Source organism: Branchiostoma floridae, chromosome 9 (genome assembly GCF_000003815.2).
Source record: "Branchiostoma floridae strain S238N-H82 chromosome 9, Bfl_VNyyK, whole genome shotgun sequence".
In the NCBI taxonomy this organism is placed as follows: Eukaryota; Metazoa; Chordata; class Leptocardii; order Amphioxiformes; family Branchiostomatidae; genus Branchiostoma; species Branchiostoma floridae.
The window spans coordinates 17,425,600-17,448,763 of record NC_049987.1 but is presented as its reverse complement, the minus strand read 5'-3'; the positions used below and the strand labels follow the sequence as shown (position 1 = coordinate 17,448,763).

The 23,164-nt window shown below is 38.2% G+C and overlaps 2 protein-coding genes and 1 long non-coding RNA gene across 4 annotated transcripts; 1 reads left to right on the top strand and 2 right to left on the bottom strand.

Annotated features, from left to right (window-relative positions):
• Positions 1 to 750: 750 nt before the first annotated feature.
• Positions 751 to 19,354, top strand: LOC118422451 (homogentisate 1,2-dioxygenase-like). Its single transcript, XM_035830036.1, has 13 exons — positions 751 to 834; positions 9,776 to 9,847; positions 11,251 to 11,339; positions 11,800 to 11,905; positions 12,172 to 12,231; positions 12,573 to 12,699; positions 13,230 to 13,309; positions 13,867 to 13,966; positions 14,492 to 14,619; positions 15,312 to 15,416; positions 15,887 to 16,013; positions 16,560 to 16,741; positions 17,373 to 19,354. Exons 1-13 carry the CDS (start codon positions 820 to 822, stop codon positions 17,508 to 17,510), a joined length of 1,329 nt encoding a protein of 442 aa, XP_035685929.1. The 5' UTR covers positions 751 to 819; the 3' UTR covers positions 17,511 to 19,354.
• LOC118422455 lies at positions 2,278 to 6,838 on the bottom strand. The gene is made up of 2 exons (XR_004831897.1): positions 6,688 to 6,838; positions 2,278 to 3,222 (listed from the first exon to the last, which is right to left on the bottom strand). It is a non-coding gene; the product is annotated as an uncharacterized LOC118422455 (long non-coding RNA).
• LOC118422453 lies at positions 18,495 to 22,809 on the bottom strand. 2 transcript variants are annotated; one of them, XM_035830041.1, is made up of 4 exons: positions 22,075 to 22,809; positions 21,341 to 21,392; positions 20,711 to 20,782; positions 18,495 to 20,145 (listed from the first exon to the last, which is right to left on the bottom strand). In XM_035830041.1, the coding sequence occupies exons 1-4, from the start codon at positions 22,168 to 22,170 to the stop codon at positions 19,652 to 19,654; spliced, it is 714 nt and encodes a 237-aa protein (XP_035685934.1). In that variant the 5' UTR covers positions 22,171 to 22,809; the 3' UTR covers positions 18,495 to 19,651. The 2 variants fall into 2 exon arrangements, with proteins under 2 accessions (XP_035685934.1, XP_035685935.1); XM_035830042.1 differs by having other exon boundaries at positions 21,341 to 21,389; positions 22,075 to 22,806.
• Positions 22,810 to 23,164: the final 355 nt, after the last annotated feature.

The window sequence follows — 23,164 nt, the reverse complement described above, 5'->3', positions numbered from 1 at the left end:
ATAAGTGAGTATTTTATTTTAATTTCACATATTGATTAGAAATAAGTATTTGCTGGCAAATATGGACTGGCTTACATTTTACTGTAATTCATGTCGAGGGGAACTTGTAAGCTGATGACATAATTTGTACGTGTGAACATTTCATGTTTTTGTTGAGTACTATTTATGTCAGGAAGTTATATATATATATATTTTAAATTGTGAAGATAAATTGTCGGAGAGCTTTTATGTAACGATTTGGCCGTGACGGAGATAGTGCCTCGTGTACTACTATTATACTGTACCGTATTTTGCAACTCGGCGGTACTGAAGCGCCGACTAGTAAGCCATGATAGTACTGCAGTCTTTGAGCTGCCCGAGTCAGACCCATATCTAGTCCCATATCTACTTAGTAAATTCCATTCGGTTGATTGATTTCTTTAAAGATGATCCTCTCTTGAAGTACTTCTAGAAACTAAAGAATATTTATTCATAACTATTTGTAAAAATCCACTTCCTTGTCAGTGTTTTATGCCTGTTTTTGCAACATCTTTCTCAGTATTTTCTTCTAATCTCCGAAGAAGAGATTTATGTTACTGTTTTAATGTCACCGGAGGAATCTGCTTGGAGATTATTTTCTTCTTCAAGTTTCGCTTCTGACAAGTTCTGTCTCATCATGAGATCAAGTAGAAACGCGCACAAAACGTCAGAAAAACACACGCAAAACAATCCACCCTACATCTGCTTTGAGATCAACACGAGGGTGCCTGGGCTGGGAACGAGAGGCGTCAGGCGACAGTCATGTGACCTCCTCACAAGGTCATCACCGGGTCAAACAAGATGGCGCCACTTCGGGTGAGTTTTGCGTTTTCTGTAGCTTATCGTAAGGTTTTATATGCATTATCATAGGAAATATTCCTCAAAATTAGCTTCAATATGACGTTAAACATGTTAGGACTTTATCTATGTGGTTGGCGAGAGTAATGGAGGATGAATATAGCCGTAACTGCGTAAATGTTTTTGTAATCTACCACGTAGGCATGCACAGAACGCGTACGTGCTTGGGGGTGTGTCGCCGATAGCGATCGCTCATTGGCTGTCACCTGACGCGCCCACTATTTTTTTCCAAATATGGACTGATATCGTCCCATATCAGCCGCCCAGCCACGTCGAGAGTTCGAGGCAGTTTTATTTTCCTTCCGCGAGAGAAAGTAGTCCGTTCCATGACTCCGGGCGTAGACACCCCTTGCAAGAAACCTTGCCGCTGGAGTATTTAACCCTGTATCTTCTTATTTTCCAGTTATTTACAATATTTCAGCTTCATTTTTTACTCTTATAGTTTTTTTAACTGCTATTTTATCGCCTTCCCGCCAATACTACGGCTCGAAAACACGTAATTTTCGTGTAAATTCCTTTGTTGTTTTTACCATGGTGTAGGTTTCAAACCAACAGGAAATTTAGCGTGTATGAAAGAGCGAAAATTGTACTTTCTGTCGATATATGGTTTATCATACATTTCGAGTGCGAAAAGCAGATGCCCCCAATCCGCGCGAGGCGATGTCATTCGGAGCGGTTATTTTGATTCCAGAAAAAGAACGCACCACTATAACGTTATATTAAACGTTATACAAACAGCACGCGTGCAGCGGAGCGCGTATTTTTCTTCAGGCGGAGGTTTCGGTCGACGCCTCCCGACCGAAATCTCTGCTTGGAGAATCTATAGACGCGTCCCTCACTTTCTCTTTTAGTTTATAATATGCTATACCGACCGTTCGTTCATATTGTACTTAGAGTAATTGTTTCATCTGCAAGTCTCATCAATCAGTCAAAGAAAGTTCCCATTTATCAAGCCAAGTTGTCAATCCTTTAAAATCTTACCAAGCGTTCCAACTTAAAATTACATTTAGCTCTTATCTACGCACACTGTATCGTTTTCAATGTGTTTGTGACACTAGCAAGAGGGGTTTTTTCCAGCTTGAAATCACCTTGAAATAATCAAAACTATGAGATAGCTCAGAGTTTGTCCTACCATTGTCATTTTTAATCACGTCTCCAGGGTTTACCCTACAGTTTGTTAGTTACATTTCATACTCACACTAGATCACACTAGATTAGATAAGTAATACATTGTGTTTTGATCTGTGATGTTGCATATAAGGGGCATGTGATGATGCATAGTCAATAATGCACCTTGTATTAATCCAGAAGGGTCAACTTTCTCTTCTTTCCTACCTTCATCTGAAGTTTATGATAACTAGCCCTAAGTGCTATTGAACAATATGAAATAAAGTCATATTTGTTAAATACTAGCCAAATTTTATTGAACAAACATGTCATGTATAAATATCAATGCCAAATTAGAAACAAGATTTGTAATCAAACAACAACAATTTATAGCCAGAGTTATATAATTACAGTTGAGTGAAATGATGTACAAACTTGTCGTGGGGAACCACTCATATATATATATCATGGGACTGAGCAAAAATGCATGCTGAAGTCAGTTAGTTGATCAAAACTAGTTGGATCTAGTTGGTTGGTTGGGCCAAAAACATAATAAATGATCCCATTTGCAGGATATCTTAGTTCGCATGAAAGGTATTTACACAGTTTTTAACATCCATGTTAGTTAGACAAATTTTAAGAAACCATTGTTTAACAATCAGTGCTGAGTTTGTCTAACAATGAATCAAACATGGTTTGTTTTGTAGTTATCTGTTCCTAAACAGACCAAACAAGTGCTTTCATAAGTTTCTCAGTATGTCAAAATGCCCACTGGTGCAAATAGCACAGTGCAAAGTTTTAATGTGCTTTACTGAATTCAATGACATGTCCCAAAAAGGTACATAATAGTCTATTGTCATTAACAAATTTTTGTGAAGATTAATTTGTGGATTGTTTCTGATTATGATGTTAGAATAAAATGAATGGTTGCTAGTGCTAGAACATGCAGACATTCCCATTTTGACCAAGGACCTTTCATCAGACATGGCTGCTGCTGGGCTTTATGTCAATTTTGGTTGTTTAGAGAGGTGTGAAAGACCCCTGAAAACTACAAAAAATGTTACTGGTAAAGACAGTAGGTAGCTTGGGAAGGGTTCTAAACTCTGTAAGAATGGATGGGACTGTTTTGATGTGCTGACAGGTGGTTGCTTGGCCAAGTTTGTCTAATTCCCATCAAGCCAAATGATGTCACTGGCTAAAACAGCTGTCCCCCTCCTCAGATCCACAGCACAACATCACCTGTATAAAACATGATATTTCATAGTATGTTATGAAATATAAATATCAAGAATCTTCATTCACAATGACTAATCATTGTTACATCCTAATGACTATACTGCCAACTATATAGAAATGTAACATTTTGAACAAAGTGCATGATATTTCAGTAATAAAGAAAGTATAAAATGTCATTATCTATTATGCAGATTAGATGCTAAGTAGCACAACACATACTTCTTGGAATTGGCCATTTGTCAAGCTTCTTAATCTTATGTCTCCACCATTAAGTCCCTCCCATTTACCACAAAAGGAATCATTAATGAATTTCTGCATTAAAATGGAAATAAGGTCATCATGAGCATTACCCACATGCCATTGTATTTACCTATCCTAGAGCTACCTACATGTCTTATAGGAAATCCCTACCATTGACCAGAAGAAATTAGCAGTTTCTGCATCAAATATGCACATGAAGTACTCACTAACATAATTCACATTTTGCTGTATGCACCTTCCCTTCACCTCCAATATGACATCCATAGCATTAATTATGAGAGAAATAGTCCAAATTATCATGATTATGCTCATTCGGTCCTAATTAGTATCCAGGATATACTTGGATATAATTCATTATATTGACATGTTTAGCTAACCTCCCTATACCACGTACCAAGTTTGTCAAAGGGAACATACTAGTAATATTCGGACATTAATTATGCAATCAAGGTGTTTAGTAGCACAAGTAGTATAATATTGTAATATGTCATTGGCATAACCTCAGTCAAAAGTCCTTTTGAGCTGAATATTCAAAACTACCCTCATTCCTACTTCAGATATCATCTTGCTAAATATCATAATATTGTTGCTATTATCATGCAAATTAGGGCATTATTAACAACATTTATAGCAATTCATGTCCATAAACAGAAAACATGTTACTGTAATTTCCATCTGTCATGCTGCCATGATACTGGTAGTTACTGTTCATTGATAACACATAACTATTATACAAACATTGGATAATATCACTCACATCTCCCCCTCCCCACTACTCTTATAGGTTATATCATCATAATGATCACAGTTTACGGTATAACACTCATCTCTGTCCCCCTCACTACTCTTACAGTTTACGGTATAACACTAATCTCTATCCCCCTCACTACTCTTACAGTTTACGGTATAACACTAATCTCTATCCCCTTCACTACTCTTACAGTTTACGGTATAACACTAATCTCTATCCCCCTCACTACTCTTACAGTTTACGGTATAACACTCATCTCTATCCCCTTCACTACTCTTACAGTTTACGGTATAACACTAATCTCTATCCCCCTCACTACTCTTACAGTTTACGGTATAACACTCATCTCTGTCCCCCTCACTACTCTTACAGTTTACGGTATAACACTAATCTCTATCCCCCTCACTACTCTTACAGTTTACGGTATAACACTAATCTCTATCCCCTTCACTACTCTTACAGTTTACGGTATAACACTAATCTCTATCCCCCTCACTACTCTTACAGTTTACGGTATAACACTCATCTCTATCCCCTTCACTACTCTTACAGTTTACGGTATAACACTAATCTCTATCCCCCTCACTACTCTTACAGTTTACGGTATAACACTAATCTCTATCCCCTTCACTACTCTTACAGTTTACGGTATAACACTAATCTCTATCCCCTTCACTACTCTTACAGTTTACGGTATAACACTCATCTCTATCCCCTTCACTACTCTTACAGTTTACGGTATAACACTAATCTCTATCCCCCTCACTACTCTTACAGTTTACGGTATAACACTCATCTCTATCCCCTTCACTACTCTTACAGTTTACGGTATAACACTAATCTCTATCCCCTTCACTACTCTTACAGTTTACGGTATAACACTCATCTCTATCCCCCTCACTACTCTTACAGTTTACGGTATAACAATAAATCTCTATCCCCCTCACTACTCTTACAGTTTATGGTATAACACTCATCTCTATCCCCTTCACTACTCTTACAGTTTACGGTATAACACTCATCTCTGTCCCCCTCACTACTCTTTCAGTTTACGGTATAACAATAAATCTCTACCCCCCTCACTACTCTTACAGTTTACGGTATAACAATAAATCTCTATCCCCCTCATTACTCTTACAGTTTACAGTATAACACTAATCTCTATCCCCTTCCTCACTTCTCTTACAGGTTACACTGATATTATCACACTTATCTCTATCCGCCTCACTACTCTTACAGGTTGCAATATAACACTCATCTCTTTCCCTCCTCACAACTAAGTACTCTTACTAACAGGTTACAATATTACACTTATCCCTTACTCCTCACAAGTTGAATAAAACTCAGTTAACAGTATGTACTATGTGTCAGCTACTCAGCTGGAAGAAAAAATAGAAGAATTTGGCCAAATAGGGACAACTAAGTTGCCATGGGATTGCAATCTTTTTTTACTGGATGCAAATACAACAGATATTATTATTATTATTATTATTATTATAATTTTGTAGTCTATCCAGCTATCTATGTACCATCCATCCTTGGAGTCAATTTATAACCGTTACCTTATAAAAGTGTACTTCTTTGATCTTTCTTGGCAATACATGTTGTATATCAAACATTGATTACCTCAGCTGAGTCTGCTAAGATGAACAAGACAACCTAAATGTACCTCCTACAAGTAATTGTAAAGACTTGTTGTTTCTTTTGATACACAATTGCTGTTTTTGATACACGTTCTGTGGTTCAATTCGTAATACATTTTAAACCAGCTTTGTTGTCCTGTGGCTTAGCAACTATTATCTGTTTTTTGCTGGATTTTTTTCGACCTCCTGTATTAGTTTTGGGGCTTTCAGAGGATGTCAGGCTATGTAACGCATTGAAGGATAGGTTTTTCACGGCCAAATTCTCCGCTGTTTTCGATTAAAATTTCTCTGAGCGCCAAATATATCCTCACTAACAAATTCTGAGTCAGAAAATTTGTCACGTATATCAACATTTTACACCAAGCCATGCAGGTTTGCACCTCAGTGGTTATTGTGTTTACAAGAAATACCGACGATAAAGCAAATTTGTCACATGTAACAGGGCCCGCCCAGTAAAAAAACCTCATAGGACTTACACTACGAACACCAGCATGTTGGCGAAAAATCGCTAAAAAGTGACCTAGGCAGACTTTGAATTACGTATCTACCCAGATTTCAAACCAACGGGATTTTCACACGGGATATAGACAAGGGTTAAATGGTTCTGACGCACCATCAAATGAATAAGGATCTAAGTGCGAAAAGCAAACGCCCCCAATCTGAAAATCGCCGAATTTTCAACTCTTTACGACGCTGCCATTTTGCTAATTTGACTGTGTTCCAAGTTTGATCATAAAACAAATTAAAATCGTTGTAAAACCCCACAGAAATGGATTAAATGGAGAGCAGATAGCAAACACATCCGACACTTACCGTCATTTCGCTGAAAGGTCACACATCGTGATGCAATCAGCTGTCAACTCGGATGAAATTTCATCTCGTTGGCGCGCGGGAAAACTGCGCCCTTAGCAACGGCGTTACTATGCACGGCGGATGGATACTTAAGAAAATAAAAACCGTTCCATCGACGTTCGATATACTACATGGCTGGGCGGCTGATATATTGTCTCTGATCCGTCCATATCATGTTATCTGTTATCAGAAATGTTTTGCGAGATGCCGTAAAGAACAACCTCATAAAAACTTTAAAGCATAATGGAATTTATTACATCATCATTTACATGTTTAATAAGTACATCAGTGCAAGTCAACCGTGACGAGCTATAATAAAAATTACTGAGTGTTTGCCAGTGTGCTAGCAGACCTATATACACATAGTAAGGAATTTGTACAGGTAAACTCGTGTCGTCATAGACCCTGTGAGAATTTGGTCACGTGCCACTGACTGTACTCCACTGTCAACGGACAGGAACGCACTAGCGTGTCCGCACTCTCGGACTTGCCTCAGCTTATCTCTAAATGGTAAATTTGTTTAATTTTGCACCAGTATCATTATGAGACATTTACCAACACTTTGGCATAAATCAGTCCTTCTTGCCATTTTGAGAACTTAATCTATGTTGGCGTAAATTGCATAAGAGCAAATTCTCACAGGAGTCTGCCTGTGTACAAATTCCTTTAATATTACATGTAGGTCTGCTAGCACACAAGGCACTGCTTTTTTTATGCTAACACAATATGTGAAATCAAACCAGTTATCATGCCCCTTAACAAACTATCAGGCCTGGAATGGCACTGTCAGTGACTGTCAGACAGCACTGTTTTGCCTCTGATCAGGGCCTGTCAGTGCACTGTATCAGCCACTAATTATTCACAAAATATGCAAATTTTCAGTCGTAGAAACAGTCGTTAAATCATGACTGACAGTCATAGATTCCCAGTGGCTGACAGTCGTAGAACAGTCGTAAAACAGTCGTTGAATCATGGCTGACAGTCGTGGATTCCCAGAGGCTGACAGACGTAAAACAGTCGCTGACAGTCGTAGATCTGCTCTTACATAACAAAACACTTCTGCTCATGTACTAGATTTTGGAGGTAAAAATTATACAAAAACTGAACAATAGAAAGATTTTGGCTAACTAGGTTCTATCTACATAGAGTACAGAAATTTATGCAACTGCAAAATGCTTCAAAAAGTAACTGAAGCAGATTTAAGACCATTATAGACAAGAATGGGGCATCGTCAATACCTCCTCTGTCATTGATTTGACAAGTTTAAAATGCTTATAATATGAAGTTCTGAAACCACAACCAAATAAGTCTCTTAAAGAACAAGACAACAACTGACGGTACACAAATGTACATGATTGTTAATTCTGTACCTATTTGTTTAAGGCACCCAGTCTATAGCACAGTCTGCCATGCCCCCCTCCCAACAATTGTCAAAATTCAAAATGTGGCCATTTGTCACTAATATCTTACCTCAGAAACATGATGTACACTTCCCCCCACATCCACAGTACTTCCAAACAATAGTTATGGCAATCAATCTCCTTTCCAAGCTGCAAAGTCTGAGAGATGGAGGCCTGGATACAGAGTAAATATCCCTGCTGTCCTTCTCTAGCTGAGCTCAAAACCTAACTGTCTCAGTTCAAACTTCCCTGGGCCTGCAGCCAATTAAAAGAGCTGGTATCTGATTCGCTAGATGCCTAATTAATACAAGATTGTGATTTGCCATGGCTGACAGTGGTGGGACTGTCATCAACAGTCGTATTTCAGGCCTGTCAAGACAGTCCTAAGCGCTTTCAGGCCTGTCAAGACAGTCCCAGATCAGTGCAGAGCCCGATTTGTACTTGCCAGACGTATTGCAGGCCTGTCAGTGGAGGTCTTCTGCTGATTTGCGTCTGAAATGCCTCTGTCAGTGCCTGTCCAGCCACTGACAGTGGCATTCCAGGACTGATGGTTTGCTACGGGGCACTGTGACAATAACGAATTGTATACAATTACGAACAGTATTTTTTTTCTGTCAAGGTATAAAGATGGATGATATTATGCGCCTCCAAAAATTTACTGTTATTTGGAAGCTTTGAATTGTTGCATAACTCAGATGATGTTGACACTAAGGTGTACCAAGTGACAGATACAGGCTTGAGGTGGTGACGTCTCCTGTGCCTGTTTAAGATCGCCTACCTCACGACCCTTGCAAACCAGTCGTTGTCTGTTCCTTATCCAATGTCTATATAAACACACTCACACACACTCACCAGGGCTCGAAATACACTTTTCAGTCAACTTGCACCAGTGCAAGTTAAGCCAAAGGTAACTTGCACCAAAAGAAACTTACTTGCACAACCCAAAATAGTGAACTGTTAACCCTTTATTCTTCTTCTGAAAATTTGCAAATATATGGGGATACATAAAGACCACATGTTTGGATATTTGTTTTCCAAAGCGTATTTTATTTTGGATTTCAAATTGTACAACAAATGTGAATTTAGGCTTAATTTAAGACAATTCAATGTCTACAACTTGATAAGATCAATAGATTTCTTCTGGACTCTTCGATCGCGAGTGACTTCCATCACTATTCTTAACCATCGCTAGAACAACTCAATACAAACACATATAACTGGAAAATCCAGTTGATCATATCAAAGTCACTAAATTGTATGCAAAATGTATTTACTCATATGCAAATCAAGGTAAGACAACACCATAGGAATTATTAGCATTATAGAGATGGAATTGTCTTCAAATTTTGTTTACCTGGATGTCTAACCAAGTTTAGAAATAACAAATTTAGGCTATTTTTTTTATTCAGTGTTGTTTTCTTTTACCTTTCAATGGCAGACAATATTCTTGGTGTGTGTAAGCTTTTTCTAAAGTCAGGTATTAGTGGATAAAAGTAACTTGCACTGGTGCAAGTTTGGTCCAAACTTACTTGCACCACACCAATTTTACATGCACAAACTTGCATATGCATGTGGTATTTCGAGCCCTGCTCACTCTATATAAACATATTATATTTAGTCATTTAACTCCATCTGTACATGTGTTACAGTATATGTCAGGATTTGGTAGTGAGTTTGCATCAGAAGATCCCAGGTGCCCTGGATCTCTGCCTAAAGGACAGGTAAGACTAGTCTTTACAGCATGTGTCATTTTTGTTATAGCACAGATCTTACAGTAGTAAACAGCTAGCAATCTTGCTGCACGGGCTGAATTTGGGAGGTACCCCTTACACTTGGAGGCCTCCCTAAACGCCATTAAGTTTTTCACTAGAGTCTGCTTGAATGTGCCGGCTGATAGTCTCCAGACAGACGCACTTTTATGTCAATTAGAATTAGACTCTTTAGGTAGTAAATGTTGGGCTTCCGGTTTGCGGAAAACTTTAGAAGAATGCGGTTATGCCTTTGTTTGGCATTCTCCACACTCAATTGTTTCAAAAGTGCCCTCAATCATCTCTGCTATTCAACAACGTTTAAAGGACATCTACTTTCAAACATTTCTATGCGAAATTCATAATGACAACAGGGGCAAATGCGCAAAGAACAAATTACGCTCATACAGACTGTTCAAATCCACCTATAACGAAGAAGAGTATCTTAAGATTCCGAACGAACGACAAAGATCTATTATCACCAAACTACGAATCAGCTGCCACAAACTCCGTGTTGAATCAGGGAGGCACAACCACACACCTCTGGAGCAAAGAGTCTGTCAGTTCTGTAACCTGAACAAGATCGAAGATGAATCTCACTTTCTATTAGATTGTAGTTTATATAGTAACGATAGAAGTATTCTTTTTAGCCATATTATAGGAAAGTTCCCTCGCTTTGAATATATGTCTAGTGTTGAAAAATTCATTTTTCTTATGAGCTTTGATCAAACGACATTATACAAACACATCTCAAGCTACATATTTAACATAACTAAGAAACGAGAAGAAGCCGAACAAATGTATTAGAATAGTTTTAGAATTTATGTTTTAGATTAGTCTTAGAAACCATGTTTACTGCATTACTACCCTTTGTATCTATATGCCTGTACTTAGCCCGATAGGGCATGAATGTGCAATAAAGGCTATTACACATTACACATTAATTTATACTGTAAGTACTAGTACTTTGTTTACTGTACTGTACTGTACTGTACTGGTGATTACTGCTAAACCACCCCAAAGCATAGCCTGCTGGAGTTAAGTCTTATATATACAACCTAATTGCAGGATTAACCCTAATTATAAATCAGTACTGTGTAATTTGAGTTTAAGCTTCATAGGCATGAAATGACCATATGTTTATAACTTATTTTACATCAAAAGGGCTTCTAACCTTTGCACTATGAATTCCATTCATCTAGATGTTGAACATTGTATTATATTTAGAACTTATAATAAGTTACTTAAGGATTTGGGAGCAGCTATGAAAGACTGAGTGCTATGGAGAGATGCTGTGCATCGCCTTACCAGGGACGCCAGATGATGATGATGATAAGTTATAAGTGTCAGTAGAGTTTTTGTGTACCACCTTTCAGAACAATCCCCAGAAGTGTCCGTATGGCCTGTACGCAGAGCAGCTGTCTGGGTCGGCGTTCACCGCACCTCGTACGCACAACAGACGCACGTGAGTCTCACAACTGTACCTCCCCCCAGCAGTACACCACCTTTTCACTAGAGGCTTTCGATGCACTGTAACCACTGAGTGACAAAACATTTGACAGATTGCTCAACAAATTTCATAAAGAGTAATTAATATTTTTACACTTATGTGTTTTGTTGCCTTTTTGATCATACTGGTACTAAAATTTACATTGTACTTAAGATTTCATAAGATTATAAAACCACAAAACCATGCCCTGCCCATATTTTCCAGTATGAATATGAATATCATTTTGTTTTTGATCACATCAGTCTGACTTCTGCATTATGTCTGACAATGGTGTGAGTGCTAGAAGCTTTGATAATGGCACAAGCCTGCAACTGACAAATTAAAAGACTAGCAAACATTTGTTTTAATTTTCTTATTACAGTGCTTACAGGTGACAGATATTCGTCTAAATAACTACATTTTTCTGACTTTAAAGGTGGCTGTACCGTATCCTGCCCAGTGCTGTTCACACCCCCTTCAGTCCAATGGAACAGCCCTACCTAACACATGACTGGAAGTCTTCTGAGCCAAACCCTAACCAGGTAGATAGAAAACAGCTTTGTTGTATGGAAAAGCCTTTTGTGTCCTTGAAAAATTGAGGTATTAGACTTTTGGTGTGTCTGTGTTTCTGGATATTTGTGATCAGCATAACTTTAGAACCTCTGGAACCCATAGGACCTCTAGATTTTAATGATATTTGGCTTGTGGATGGGCGTTGAGGGGACGAAGGTCGATTTTTACCCCCTCCTCCGGTGTGTGACCTTATATTGTGTGACCTAATTTAACAAAATTTTCATAAATATTTCAGATGAGATGGCACCCCTTCTCCATCCCCCATATCAACAAGGAAAAAGTGGACTGGGTTCAGGTAGGTTTGATAATTACATATGTACCTTTCAATCATTATAAAAAAAAAAATATCAATGTTGAATCATACCACAAAAAGTTTTTATATATGTTTCAGTCAATTCATTTTTTCATGGCAGGTTATTGTGTTTTAAGTAGGTGGTTGAAATGATTATTTAATAGTACAGTAGTAATTACATTATGGTAATGTATATTTGACATGTACTGACATATTTTGGCATATAGAAAGGTCCCATAAAATGAAAACTGTGAAAGTAAAACCACCATATTAGTATTTAATCATTGCAGTATTAGTATTTACTCATTGCAATATTATTGTTTACTCATTGCAAATTTCTGAAGGGTCTACACACGATCTGCGGAGCGGGAGACCCCTGCGCCCGACACGGTATCGCCGTCTACGCGTACATGTGTAACACGTCCATGGTGGATACGTGCCTGTACACGTCTGATGGAGACTTCCTCATTGGTGAGCATCACGATTTGTCAGATATGTAGAATTTGAGTCAGGCTACAAAATGTACATGCCATTTTATCAGGATTGCCCCCCTCCCCCCAAAAAACCAACAACACATTGTTTCTAGAGTCTACAGTTACAATGTATAGTACAGTTGTCAATACAGCCCTAAATTTGGAATAAAGTATAGCAGGACATGTGGAAATGATCTATCACAGACTTTACAAATGGATACAAAGTTTTATAAGTCGTTTTTGTGTTCCAATGATAATGACTGTTGGCTATTCAGACTATTCCAATATGACTAGCTATTAAACCCTTTGAAACCCAAGCCTTCCATGGAGGTATAGAAATTGTCCAGCAAGTCAACCTGACACTATATTAGGATGCTCTAACTGATAATTGTTGAAGACAAAGGATGGCAGAGTTACACATCAACAGCAATAGTAATGTACACGTACTCATATACTAACTGACAAGTATGCATGTATGTACATGTATACAGAAAATAAGGTTAAATGATGTTCTTGTTATTCTTTCAGTTCCAGAGAAGGGAACTCTACACATCACCACAGAGTTTGGCAAGATGGACGTAGTCAACAACGAAATCTGTGTCATACAGGTGGGGTATTTGAGCACTTTACTTTTGCGTTGCCTTTGTCAACTTTAGTGATTTCAGAAACACGATGCAACAAATAGTTTGCCCCAAATTGCTGAGATTTATACATAGGGGTGCGTACCTAAAGTCCGGACTTGCAAAAAGCTATCTGTCACTTATATATTCCCTTTTCTTGTTCTTAACCATCTAAAACCTTCCGTAGACAGTGAAATTTGCACTGGAAAAAGCCAAAAACATTTTGTGTTTACATTGGCTGTATATAATTTGCATGTATTTTTCACATTGCATTTCAGTTCATGCTAACATGTAATTTTATATGCACCATCCCCCCTCCCCCTCGAAAAAGAATACTTTCTAGCACACATAATATGCAATGATGGGTTCAGGTCCGGACTTAAAGTCCGGACCTGAACCTGAATTGCTGGACTTGAATCCGGACCTGAACCTGAATATGAGTTAAGGTACGCACCACTATTTATACATGATGGTTATGAAATATCATCACATAATATTAGTAATCATATATATTAGACTATATGATTGTCTTGTCATCTATGTAGCAAGGAATGCGATTCTCTGTGGATGTAGATGGTGAAAGTCGCGGATACGTGATGGAGGTGTTTGATGCACATTTCGAACTTCCCCACCTTGGCCCAATAGGTAAGGAAGAAATGTGTGATGTACATGTACACATAGATGATCATATGATTTTTGGACATATTCACTTTTGAATACTGTGATAAATAGATTCAGGAAAATTGTTGAAACAAATTCAGAGTTGTTATTAGCATTAACTGCTGCTTGCTTTTCGAAATTGCTGTGTTTACAAAGTGATTAAGAATAATGAAAAAAGTGAAAAGTAGGGATCAAAAGTGTCAGTAAAGTGAAGACTGCACTTAGGTGTAAGGGAAAGCACTTATCCACCAAAAAGCAGTTACTCAAGCAACTCGATATGATTTTGGAAACGGTCAGACGTTTCGACAAGCATCCACTAGTTTTCGTCAGTGACACTGAAGTGATCTGGAAGAAACTGGAAGCACGTATCCTCTATTGTGTAGGGAAGCACACGCTTTTCTCTGTGGCTAGCACTAGTACAATGTAGCTTTGCTATGGCTGTTATAATCTAAACATATGTTTGAATAGGACAATGTTAAATGTTTTTATGTACTTCATATTACTGTACAGGAGCCAACGGCCTCGCTAACCCGCGTGACTTCCTGACCCCCGTGGCATGGTACGAGGACAGGAAGGTCCCCCAGGGGGGGTACACCGTCATCAGCAAGTATCAGGGCAAACTGTTCCAGGCTCACCAGGTGAGGTTTTACAGTCGTACCACAGAGTAAAGGTAAAGGTAGTCAAATAGCCTGGCTTCATCAGATAACAAAATAAGTAAAACTTGACCTGTTCTGTGCTGCAGCTGCTGCAGATTTACTCCTCCATTCGATGGGCTTTACAGTGATATGCAACTTTTACATGAGAAATACTGTAATTCCTGATTTTTTCAATGTACTGTTATGTTTACGGTTTTCATGGTGACTACTGTAACGTGAACTTATCATTACTGACAACAAATAAATCACAGACTTTTTTAATTAATGCGCACTTGTCGTGAGAAGTTAAATTTTCTCAGATCGTGAAAGTTTGGTACCGTGAAGACAAAGTAAATTACAGTACCCGATACTCATAACAATACAGCTCAGCATGACAAGGGTTAAATATGTCCATCCCGTTTATATAACTTGTGTATATACTTTGTTTATACCATGTACTTGGAATTAGCCCTCTAGCACAAACTTGCAAATAAACTTCTTCCATAAACAGGCTCAGCAGGACAAGGGTTAAGTGCTTTTTCAAGGATACTACATCAATCCAGGAATGCCAGAAGTTGAATCCATGCTAGCCTCACTACTGAGATTGTCCATGATACTCACTGCTTTGATATGTCATACTGCTGCTTTTTTCCCACTTGTCCAAAAAACTTAAACGTGTGTATTAATTTCCACAGGACCAGTCGCCCTTCAACGTTGTAGCGTGGCACGGGAACTATGTACCGTACAAGTACAACCTGGAGAACTTCTGTGTCGTCAACTCTGTTTCATTTGACCACTTGGTGAGTATTTAACTGCAGCATCTATAGAACGCACCATAAATTCATTTATTTTCACTGGGATTTGATTTTTCGGTTTTAGTTGGAAGGATTTTTTTGGGTTGTGTTTGAACACATATTCACAGTATGAAGATTTCGTAGTAGAGAGATGGCATGAAAACCTTTGAAAAAAAAACACTGCAAATATTTCATCATTTACAGTATATTAAAATCAATCTTGGCAACACCGCTGGGGTGTAGGCCTTTTTGCACCAGTATTTTGATACAGTCACAAAGCCAGTATTTGGCAGTTAACATTTAAAATTTTAAAACCTTGAATGCTTGAATTTTTTTCACATCATCATGTTTATTTGTGATAACGTGATTATATATTCTTTTTATCAGGAGACTAACGTAGTTTATTTGAGATGCGAAATTTTGAGTCATATATAATATTGCTTTGATTGATTCGCTGTTTTGTTTACATTGTACAGGATCCGTCCATCTTTACCGTGCTCACCTGCCAGTCCGTCAAACCGGGCGTGGCCATCGCAGACTTTGTCATCTTCCCCCCGCGCTGGTCGGTGCAGACCGACACCTTCCGCCCACCATACTACCACAGTACGTGCAACAGCTCCCTCTAGCACATAGCCTGTGCACTGCAGTGTGTACTGCACTGACTTTTGCATTGCAACATGTATAGTGTGTCACCCAGCTATTTTAGCTAGTGTTAATGTCTTGCTAAGTATGGACAGTTATCTCTTTCAAAGACTACTCTACATTAATCTAGTTTTGTCAGTTTCTTCTATTCAAATATAAGAGTTAGATAATAAAAAAGACAAACCTTGAAAGTGCATCCGTGTTGGTTATTGATTCCCTGTCACGCATTCAGGGCCTTCGAATGACTTTGCTACCAAGATAGACTATGACTTCCCCAAATTTGCTTTATAAAATTTGTAGTTAGTTTGTGCAGACAGTTTTTAAACCAAGCTAAGGCAAACTCGCTGACCAACTCAAAACACCATGGTTGGCTAGTCGTGATAGAGAATATAATTAGCAGTGTCAATCTGTTTTTTTGTTTGTCAAAATGTGGTTCCACAATCCTTGGAGTGTTGGACCAACGTTTATTTAGCCGTCTACAAAGCTAAGAATTGAGTTTTCCCACAGGAAACTGTATGAGTGAGTTTATGGGGCTGATCAAGGGTTCGTACGAGGCCAAAGAGGAGGGTTTCCGCCCGGGCGGGGCCACCCTACACAGCATGATGACCCCCCACGGACCGGACGCCACGTGTTTCGAGGGGGCTTCCAACGCTGAGCTCAAACCACAGAGGATCGCTGAGGGCACCATGGTTTGTTCCATAATCTTTTTTAGTCATTTTGCTATTTTGTGTTGTATCTGTCTTTATGAATGTGAAACAAAAGCTCTTGTTTTATTGCTTAATATATAACCTTAGAAAATATAACAAAGTAAGGTCAGCTATTGTAATTCTACCTGGTTCAATAGACTGCCACATTTTCTGAAAATTTGGAATGTAAAGAGATCTAAAATATATTCTAATGCAGCATTCTTGAGTAGATTTTGATAACACCATTTTTATGTCATGGCCTTGTGATACCTTGTGTTATACTGAGTTTGATATTAACAATTACCATTTTTACCACCATGAAAAATTGAGGTATTGTTTCTGGTGTATCTGTGTGTGTGCATGTGCACACGTGTGTGTGTGTGTGTGTTTGTGTTTCCAGATATTTCTGGTCACCAGTACATCAGAACCTCTGGATGGATCATGTTTGGTATGTGGATAGGTATAGGAAGACAAAGGAGTCAAGGTTGAGCTCCCTGGTGTGTGACCTTCTTGCTGTGGTTTCACTACAGTATAAATAAAAGCAGGTTTTCTTTTCAGTCCTGTGCATTCCTTATAGTGATACATACATGCATACATATACGAGTGTATATCTTTTTTGTTGTTTCCTTTCCAGGCGTTTATGTTTGAGTCTTCCCTGAGCATGGCCCTTACAGAGTGGGGACAGAAGACGTGTGAGTGTGTGGACGCCGAGTACTACAAGTGCTGGCTGCCTCTCAAGTCTCACTTCAACCCTGACTGGAAACCAGAGTAAGCCAAGATACTCTAACACAGCGACATATAAACATGGTCATCGCAAATTTACAGGTCAAACAAGGTTCAGCCAATCAGCATACAGCACTCTATGTTTAAAACAGCATGTCCCACTCTTGTCTGTGATAATTCTTTTGATGTATTTCGTTTCTTTTTTTCCTAGTATTACCCATAGCATTTCAGTCATATTTACAACAACATATTTTAGATTCATTTCGCACATTGTAAATTTTGCTTCTTTAACATTCAGCCTGCTGAGGTTACTCTGTATTTGTTTTGGGGTTAGGTAGCAACATGTACAAAACATGTAGAAGAAGGTTAAAAGGTAGAGTACAGACAAGCCCAAATCTTCTTTGCTTTCTAGTAATATAAGGTTGTATGTGGTTGTTACACACTGGTGTAATTTGAAAATGTCTGACAAAAATGTTTGATGCAAGAAGGGAAAATAAAATGCATATGTAGGGCAAATAAATAAATAGATAAAATTAAATATTATTATGTAGGTTGTAAACTTTGTAAGGATCAAAACAGTATATTTGTACTTGTGAGTACAAATGGATAAGCTTCACCAAAAACACAACTCCAACCGTTGGATCAGAAATTCAAGCTTTTTCAAGATGCTATTTCTGCAGAACAAGAAGTAAATTTTATGAATTATTAAAAAAAGTGGTCCTTTTCTACTATGGTGGGGGCTAATATTGTATTAGTGAAAGATGCATTGATTTATTTTAATATATTTAAGTTAAGATTTTTCTTGTTGCTTTGAAACATAGCAAGTATATTTCTAGTGAATAGTACAATAAGAGCAAAACCATTGGTATTTCAGAAATATCAATGGTTTCACTCATATTTTAGATGTACTATTTGAAGCAAAATTTTATATTCTGTTTATTGTAGTCAGTGTAAAACATGGTATGGTGATCATGACATGTCATTGAATACATGTGCTATATGTTTACTACATTCATACCATCAATGATTGAAAACCATTGCATGTTCATGCAGTATTTTGCTTTCTGTGTACAATGTTTGCTTATAATGCGATAGCTTTGTGAATTTGCATCTTTGATGATTGCAAGTTTGTATTTTCCTTTGTTTCAGTTTTAGCATGACTTTAAGGTGATCACTTTTGTTGTTGTATTGTTGTATTTATATACAAAATCATGTTACATAATATCATATAACTTCCTATATTCCCTTGTTGCTTTTGCCTGAGTGTATCAAACTTGTAAATGTTTTAAAAATGGATGAAAGCTCATCAACAAATATGTCTTGTTTTCTATCCCTTATTATAAAAGCAGCACTGTGGAGGATGAGGCAGTAGCACACTTTTCCTTCTAAAAAGTGAAAATTCAACACAAAAACATGTCAAGTCTCTGTCTATATGAAGTAATCATACAAAAACCTTTGATGTAATATTATGCAACGAAACCTGATTTAAATATGCTTCTTGTTTGAGCAAAATTGTTACAAATTAGTACTTATTCGTTTTGAAATTAACATTTTAGATATACATGTACATGTATAAGAAATACATGTTTGGCCATTCAGAAGACTAGCAATGACTACAAAAAATGTCAGTGTGTGTTACTACAATAATATTGTACAATCTGTATAGCTTAAGCATTAGATAGTCTGTCTTCCAGGCTTTCCTGAGATTCATGTGCCTGTATAGGGACTTATCCAGTACTTGGTGAAGATGTATGATTGAAAGTAATGACTCCATAGGCCTGTTATTGAGGCTATCAGTTATGGTTGCATACCTGTACTACAGATAAATGCACACTAACTTTGCAGAATTGTAGAATATTTGCCATACTACGAATAAACAAAGGTTGAAACGAACAAGCTATGGATATCATTTGTTCATTTATTTTCCACCAACAACAAAAAGTTTCACCAACCTTCTTCAAATACTAGTAGTCAAACGACTTTTGATTTTTTTATGATACGCCGCCTTTTTTGGCGACGCCTCAGGGGCGTAGGATTTCTATATGATTTTGATTTTATCGTGTTTTAACAAGTAGTTAAGAACGGCAAATAATCGGCAGGATGCATTTTTGTTTGAAACAAACGGCACATTTCTTTTAAAAAGCTGTTATACAATTATATGCTAGGTTATGAAAGTATGATAGTCTAGATTTATGTTGTAACAGGCTTCACACCGGCGGAACACACGACACAGGTGAGCTCACGACCGTTAACGTAAGGGGGGCAGGGGAGGTTATAGTTACACCTGCCCTCTACTAGATACAGTAGGGCGCCGTTGTTGTTAGCATCCCCTCCATCCTCATGTTGAGCCTCCACATCCACACAGACAAAGTCGGTACGGCGATGGCTGTACTTCGCCGCCATGAGGTAGCCGGAGTACTCTTGGATCCAGCCGGTGGGGCAGGACATCTTGGCCGGGATCATGAGCGAGGTGCCCCGAGGGATGGCGCAGACGGCGCACGGTGCGTCGTGCTGGTCGTGAATGGCGAACGGCGCGTTGCGGTCGGTCTCGTACTCTGCTCCGGCGACGAAGCCTCGCTGTCCGTCGGTAGCGTCCGAGTACTCCATCCACTCCGGGTCCTCCGGGAGGCACAGGAAGTTGGAGCCGCTCCCGGAGTGACTGTACCAGGAACCTGCCATTATACCTGCGGGTAGGAACGGAGTAGGGAGTTGTTCAACTACCACTGCAATTCCTCGTACTTTTTTTTTGGGTCGTGTGACTTTTTGGGTCGCATCGCTTTTTTTACCGTACGATTGGTCGCAAGTTTTTCAGAGAAAGCCAATAAGGATCTACGGCAACATGCCCTCGATTTTCGAAATACAAATCTGTCGTCTTACGACCGTAATCGCACCTTTTTATAACGATTTCGCTTTCAATTTTTAAATTTTTTCATTTGCTTATCTATTTTCGCACTTAAAGAAAAAAAAACACAGATATTTATCAATGAAATATAAAGAGACAACAGTAAGAGAGGCCAAAAGCTGCTACAAAGCTACAAAGCTTTATTTACTGACTTATAACAATATCAATTAAACAAACGAAGTATGCATATGGATAACAAATAAAGGAAATAATACAACGAAACACATTATATCAAATGATTAACCACAACAAGGTAATGAAAAAATAAAGGTATTGATATAAGTATATGGGGGGCTGTACATATAATCTCCATGGAGTTCCTCTCGTCAAACTCATATTACTCTCACCTTTGTACACCAAAACGGCGTCACCTGGGCACATGGTCTTCCCCCAACGGGTGTACTGGGTCATCCCACTAACTGTGGTAGGAAATAGCAACGGTCATTAATTTGATTTGATTTATTCGGCTGTATAGATAGAATACAGCCATGGCTACCCAACTTACCGGAGACTATTATCGAGGGAGACTATTATCGAGGGGTAGCTGCGCAATTTACAATATACAATAACAGCATAACGGTTTACGATACATGAGGCTTGTTTTCGAACTGAGTTATAAAGACAACGCAGAATACGGATAAGGAACGGAGTACGTAATTCGCATATTTTGGTACGTATTTTTAAGATACAGGACGCCAAGACACCAGTACACAGACACACACAGTAAAACACCTTCGTCATCCAATCCAAGTGACGAAATGTAATTAAATAGAATTATTACAATACGTTTTGGTTTGCTACTTTTCAAGAAAAAAAAGCAAGGATCATGCAATCGCAAATAGTCCCGCTAAGCAACGTTTAAAGATATGAATTTGTCACATAATTCCTGACAAAAAATTCAAAAGTCAAACGTAACTGAATTAAGAGATATCAGGCGTAAGGTTAAAAAATATGCAAATACAAAGTATGCAAATTACCTGCGCTATCGTCAAGAGAGTCGAACAGATGATGGGCCCCAGCAGAGGCCTGCTGAAAAATAAACACAGTTACTGCTCCTTGACTAACTTCTCTTATGTCGGAATACATATGTTTCATTTTATTCTGAAAATACCAATTATGTACGACTGAAATGCCTCATTTTAGTCACCGTTCACCGTAGAAATGAAATATCATTGCGAAATAGATCGCTTTTGATATGTAATGGGATTCAATCTAAAGTAATTGCTGGTACCAACAATGGAACACTCTGATAGTAACAATCGTTTAGAGTTTAGAGTTCAAGCTATTTTGTAAGCATATAGTATGCTTGCTTTATGCGTCCTATTCAATACTGTAACATTGAACTGAACTTACACAACACTTGACCCTTCAAGATCCATTGCGAGAGTGCTCTTTAGCACTCCATAAAATCTTTAGTCTATACTTTCATCAGAAGAGATGAAGACTCTCGTACAATTTCACATACATGTACATGGCCCGTATTTTTTGCTGCACACAGAAAAACAAGCAAAAGATTTTCATAATTCCAAAACATATGAATCTATGGTGGTCGTGAGATTTTGCCTATCTGTATCTGTATCTGTATCTATATAGCCGGTATAACCGCCGTTCGGCGTAACACACCAGCCTTAGTACACACCAAAACGTACACTATCTGCGAACAGTTCGAAATATCTGAAGGATGTGATAGATCCAAAAGAGATAGATTTACCTCTCCAAGTAGTCCATCCACAGTCTCATCTTGGAGCACGTTTCCATGTGCAACTATTGCCAACGCAAAAACCACCACCACACGTACAGCCATCATTATGCCTATATGATCTCACTAGCTGCTGGTCTTCAAATCTACCAGTGTCCTCTTTAAATATCCTAATATAACATTCTTGTATGTAACAATTTTGGCATTTGCCCAGAAGGTATGCGTTTCTACTCACACATATTGATGTAGATTGGTTGTTTGGATGTTACCTTGTCATTTACGTCCATTATCGTCGTGTTCGTGTTGAAAACAGGGTCGAGTTATACAGACAGAGTTGTACCAAACAGCTTTCGTGGATACAGGATGTTGAAACCAACTTTGCTAGTCTGAGCAAGGTGGTTATATAACCTCTAGCTCTTATATAACCTCCTTGCAATTGGTCCGCATACATTGTTATGGTCATAATGCTAGTCTTATTTTGGACGATGTGCACCAAGTGGCAAGGAGAGCTACAAGCTATTTCATGTTATGAACTGTTACTTATGTTTGCTTCTCTAGCCAATGACATTATGTTATTTTCTTCTTGTTGTCCTACGATTTTCCATATGAACAACAGAAAAAGAACCTTTGTATCATCAGCATTGGTCAAAAACTTATAGCATTGGTCAAAACGTAGCATTCATACATTGTCTTCTCAATATTAGAATGTGGGACACTGATAACTCAAAATACCTGGTAAAATTTAAAATTGATTGATCAAGTGAGCACCTGCAATCTACTCGTCAAATGTAGGAGTAAAGGTGAAACTCATCAATGCAGTATTATGTAACTTCTGAACTTTTGAACCAACTATACGCTAATGACGCTGTGTATAACAATCTCCTGACGAACGTCTATAAATCTAAAACAAATCTGGACCAACCTTCATTTTGAGGCAGGTCTTACGAGCCTAATGAGTGTTAATTACTTTGTGGACAGCAAACTACATTTAGACCTACTATAATGAAGGTAAAAACAAAGTTTGGTATAAATACAACACATCCTTTGCTTTCCAAGTCGCTTATAATTACAAGGCATCTTTAGTGACATCTTTGGTTAACGT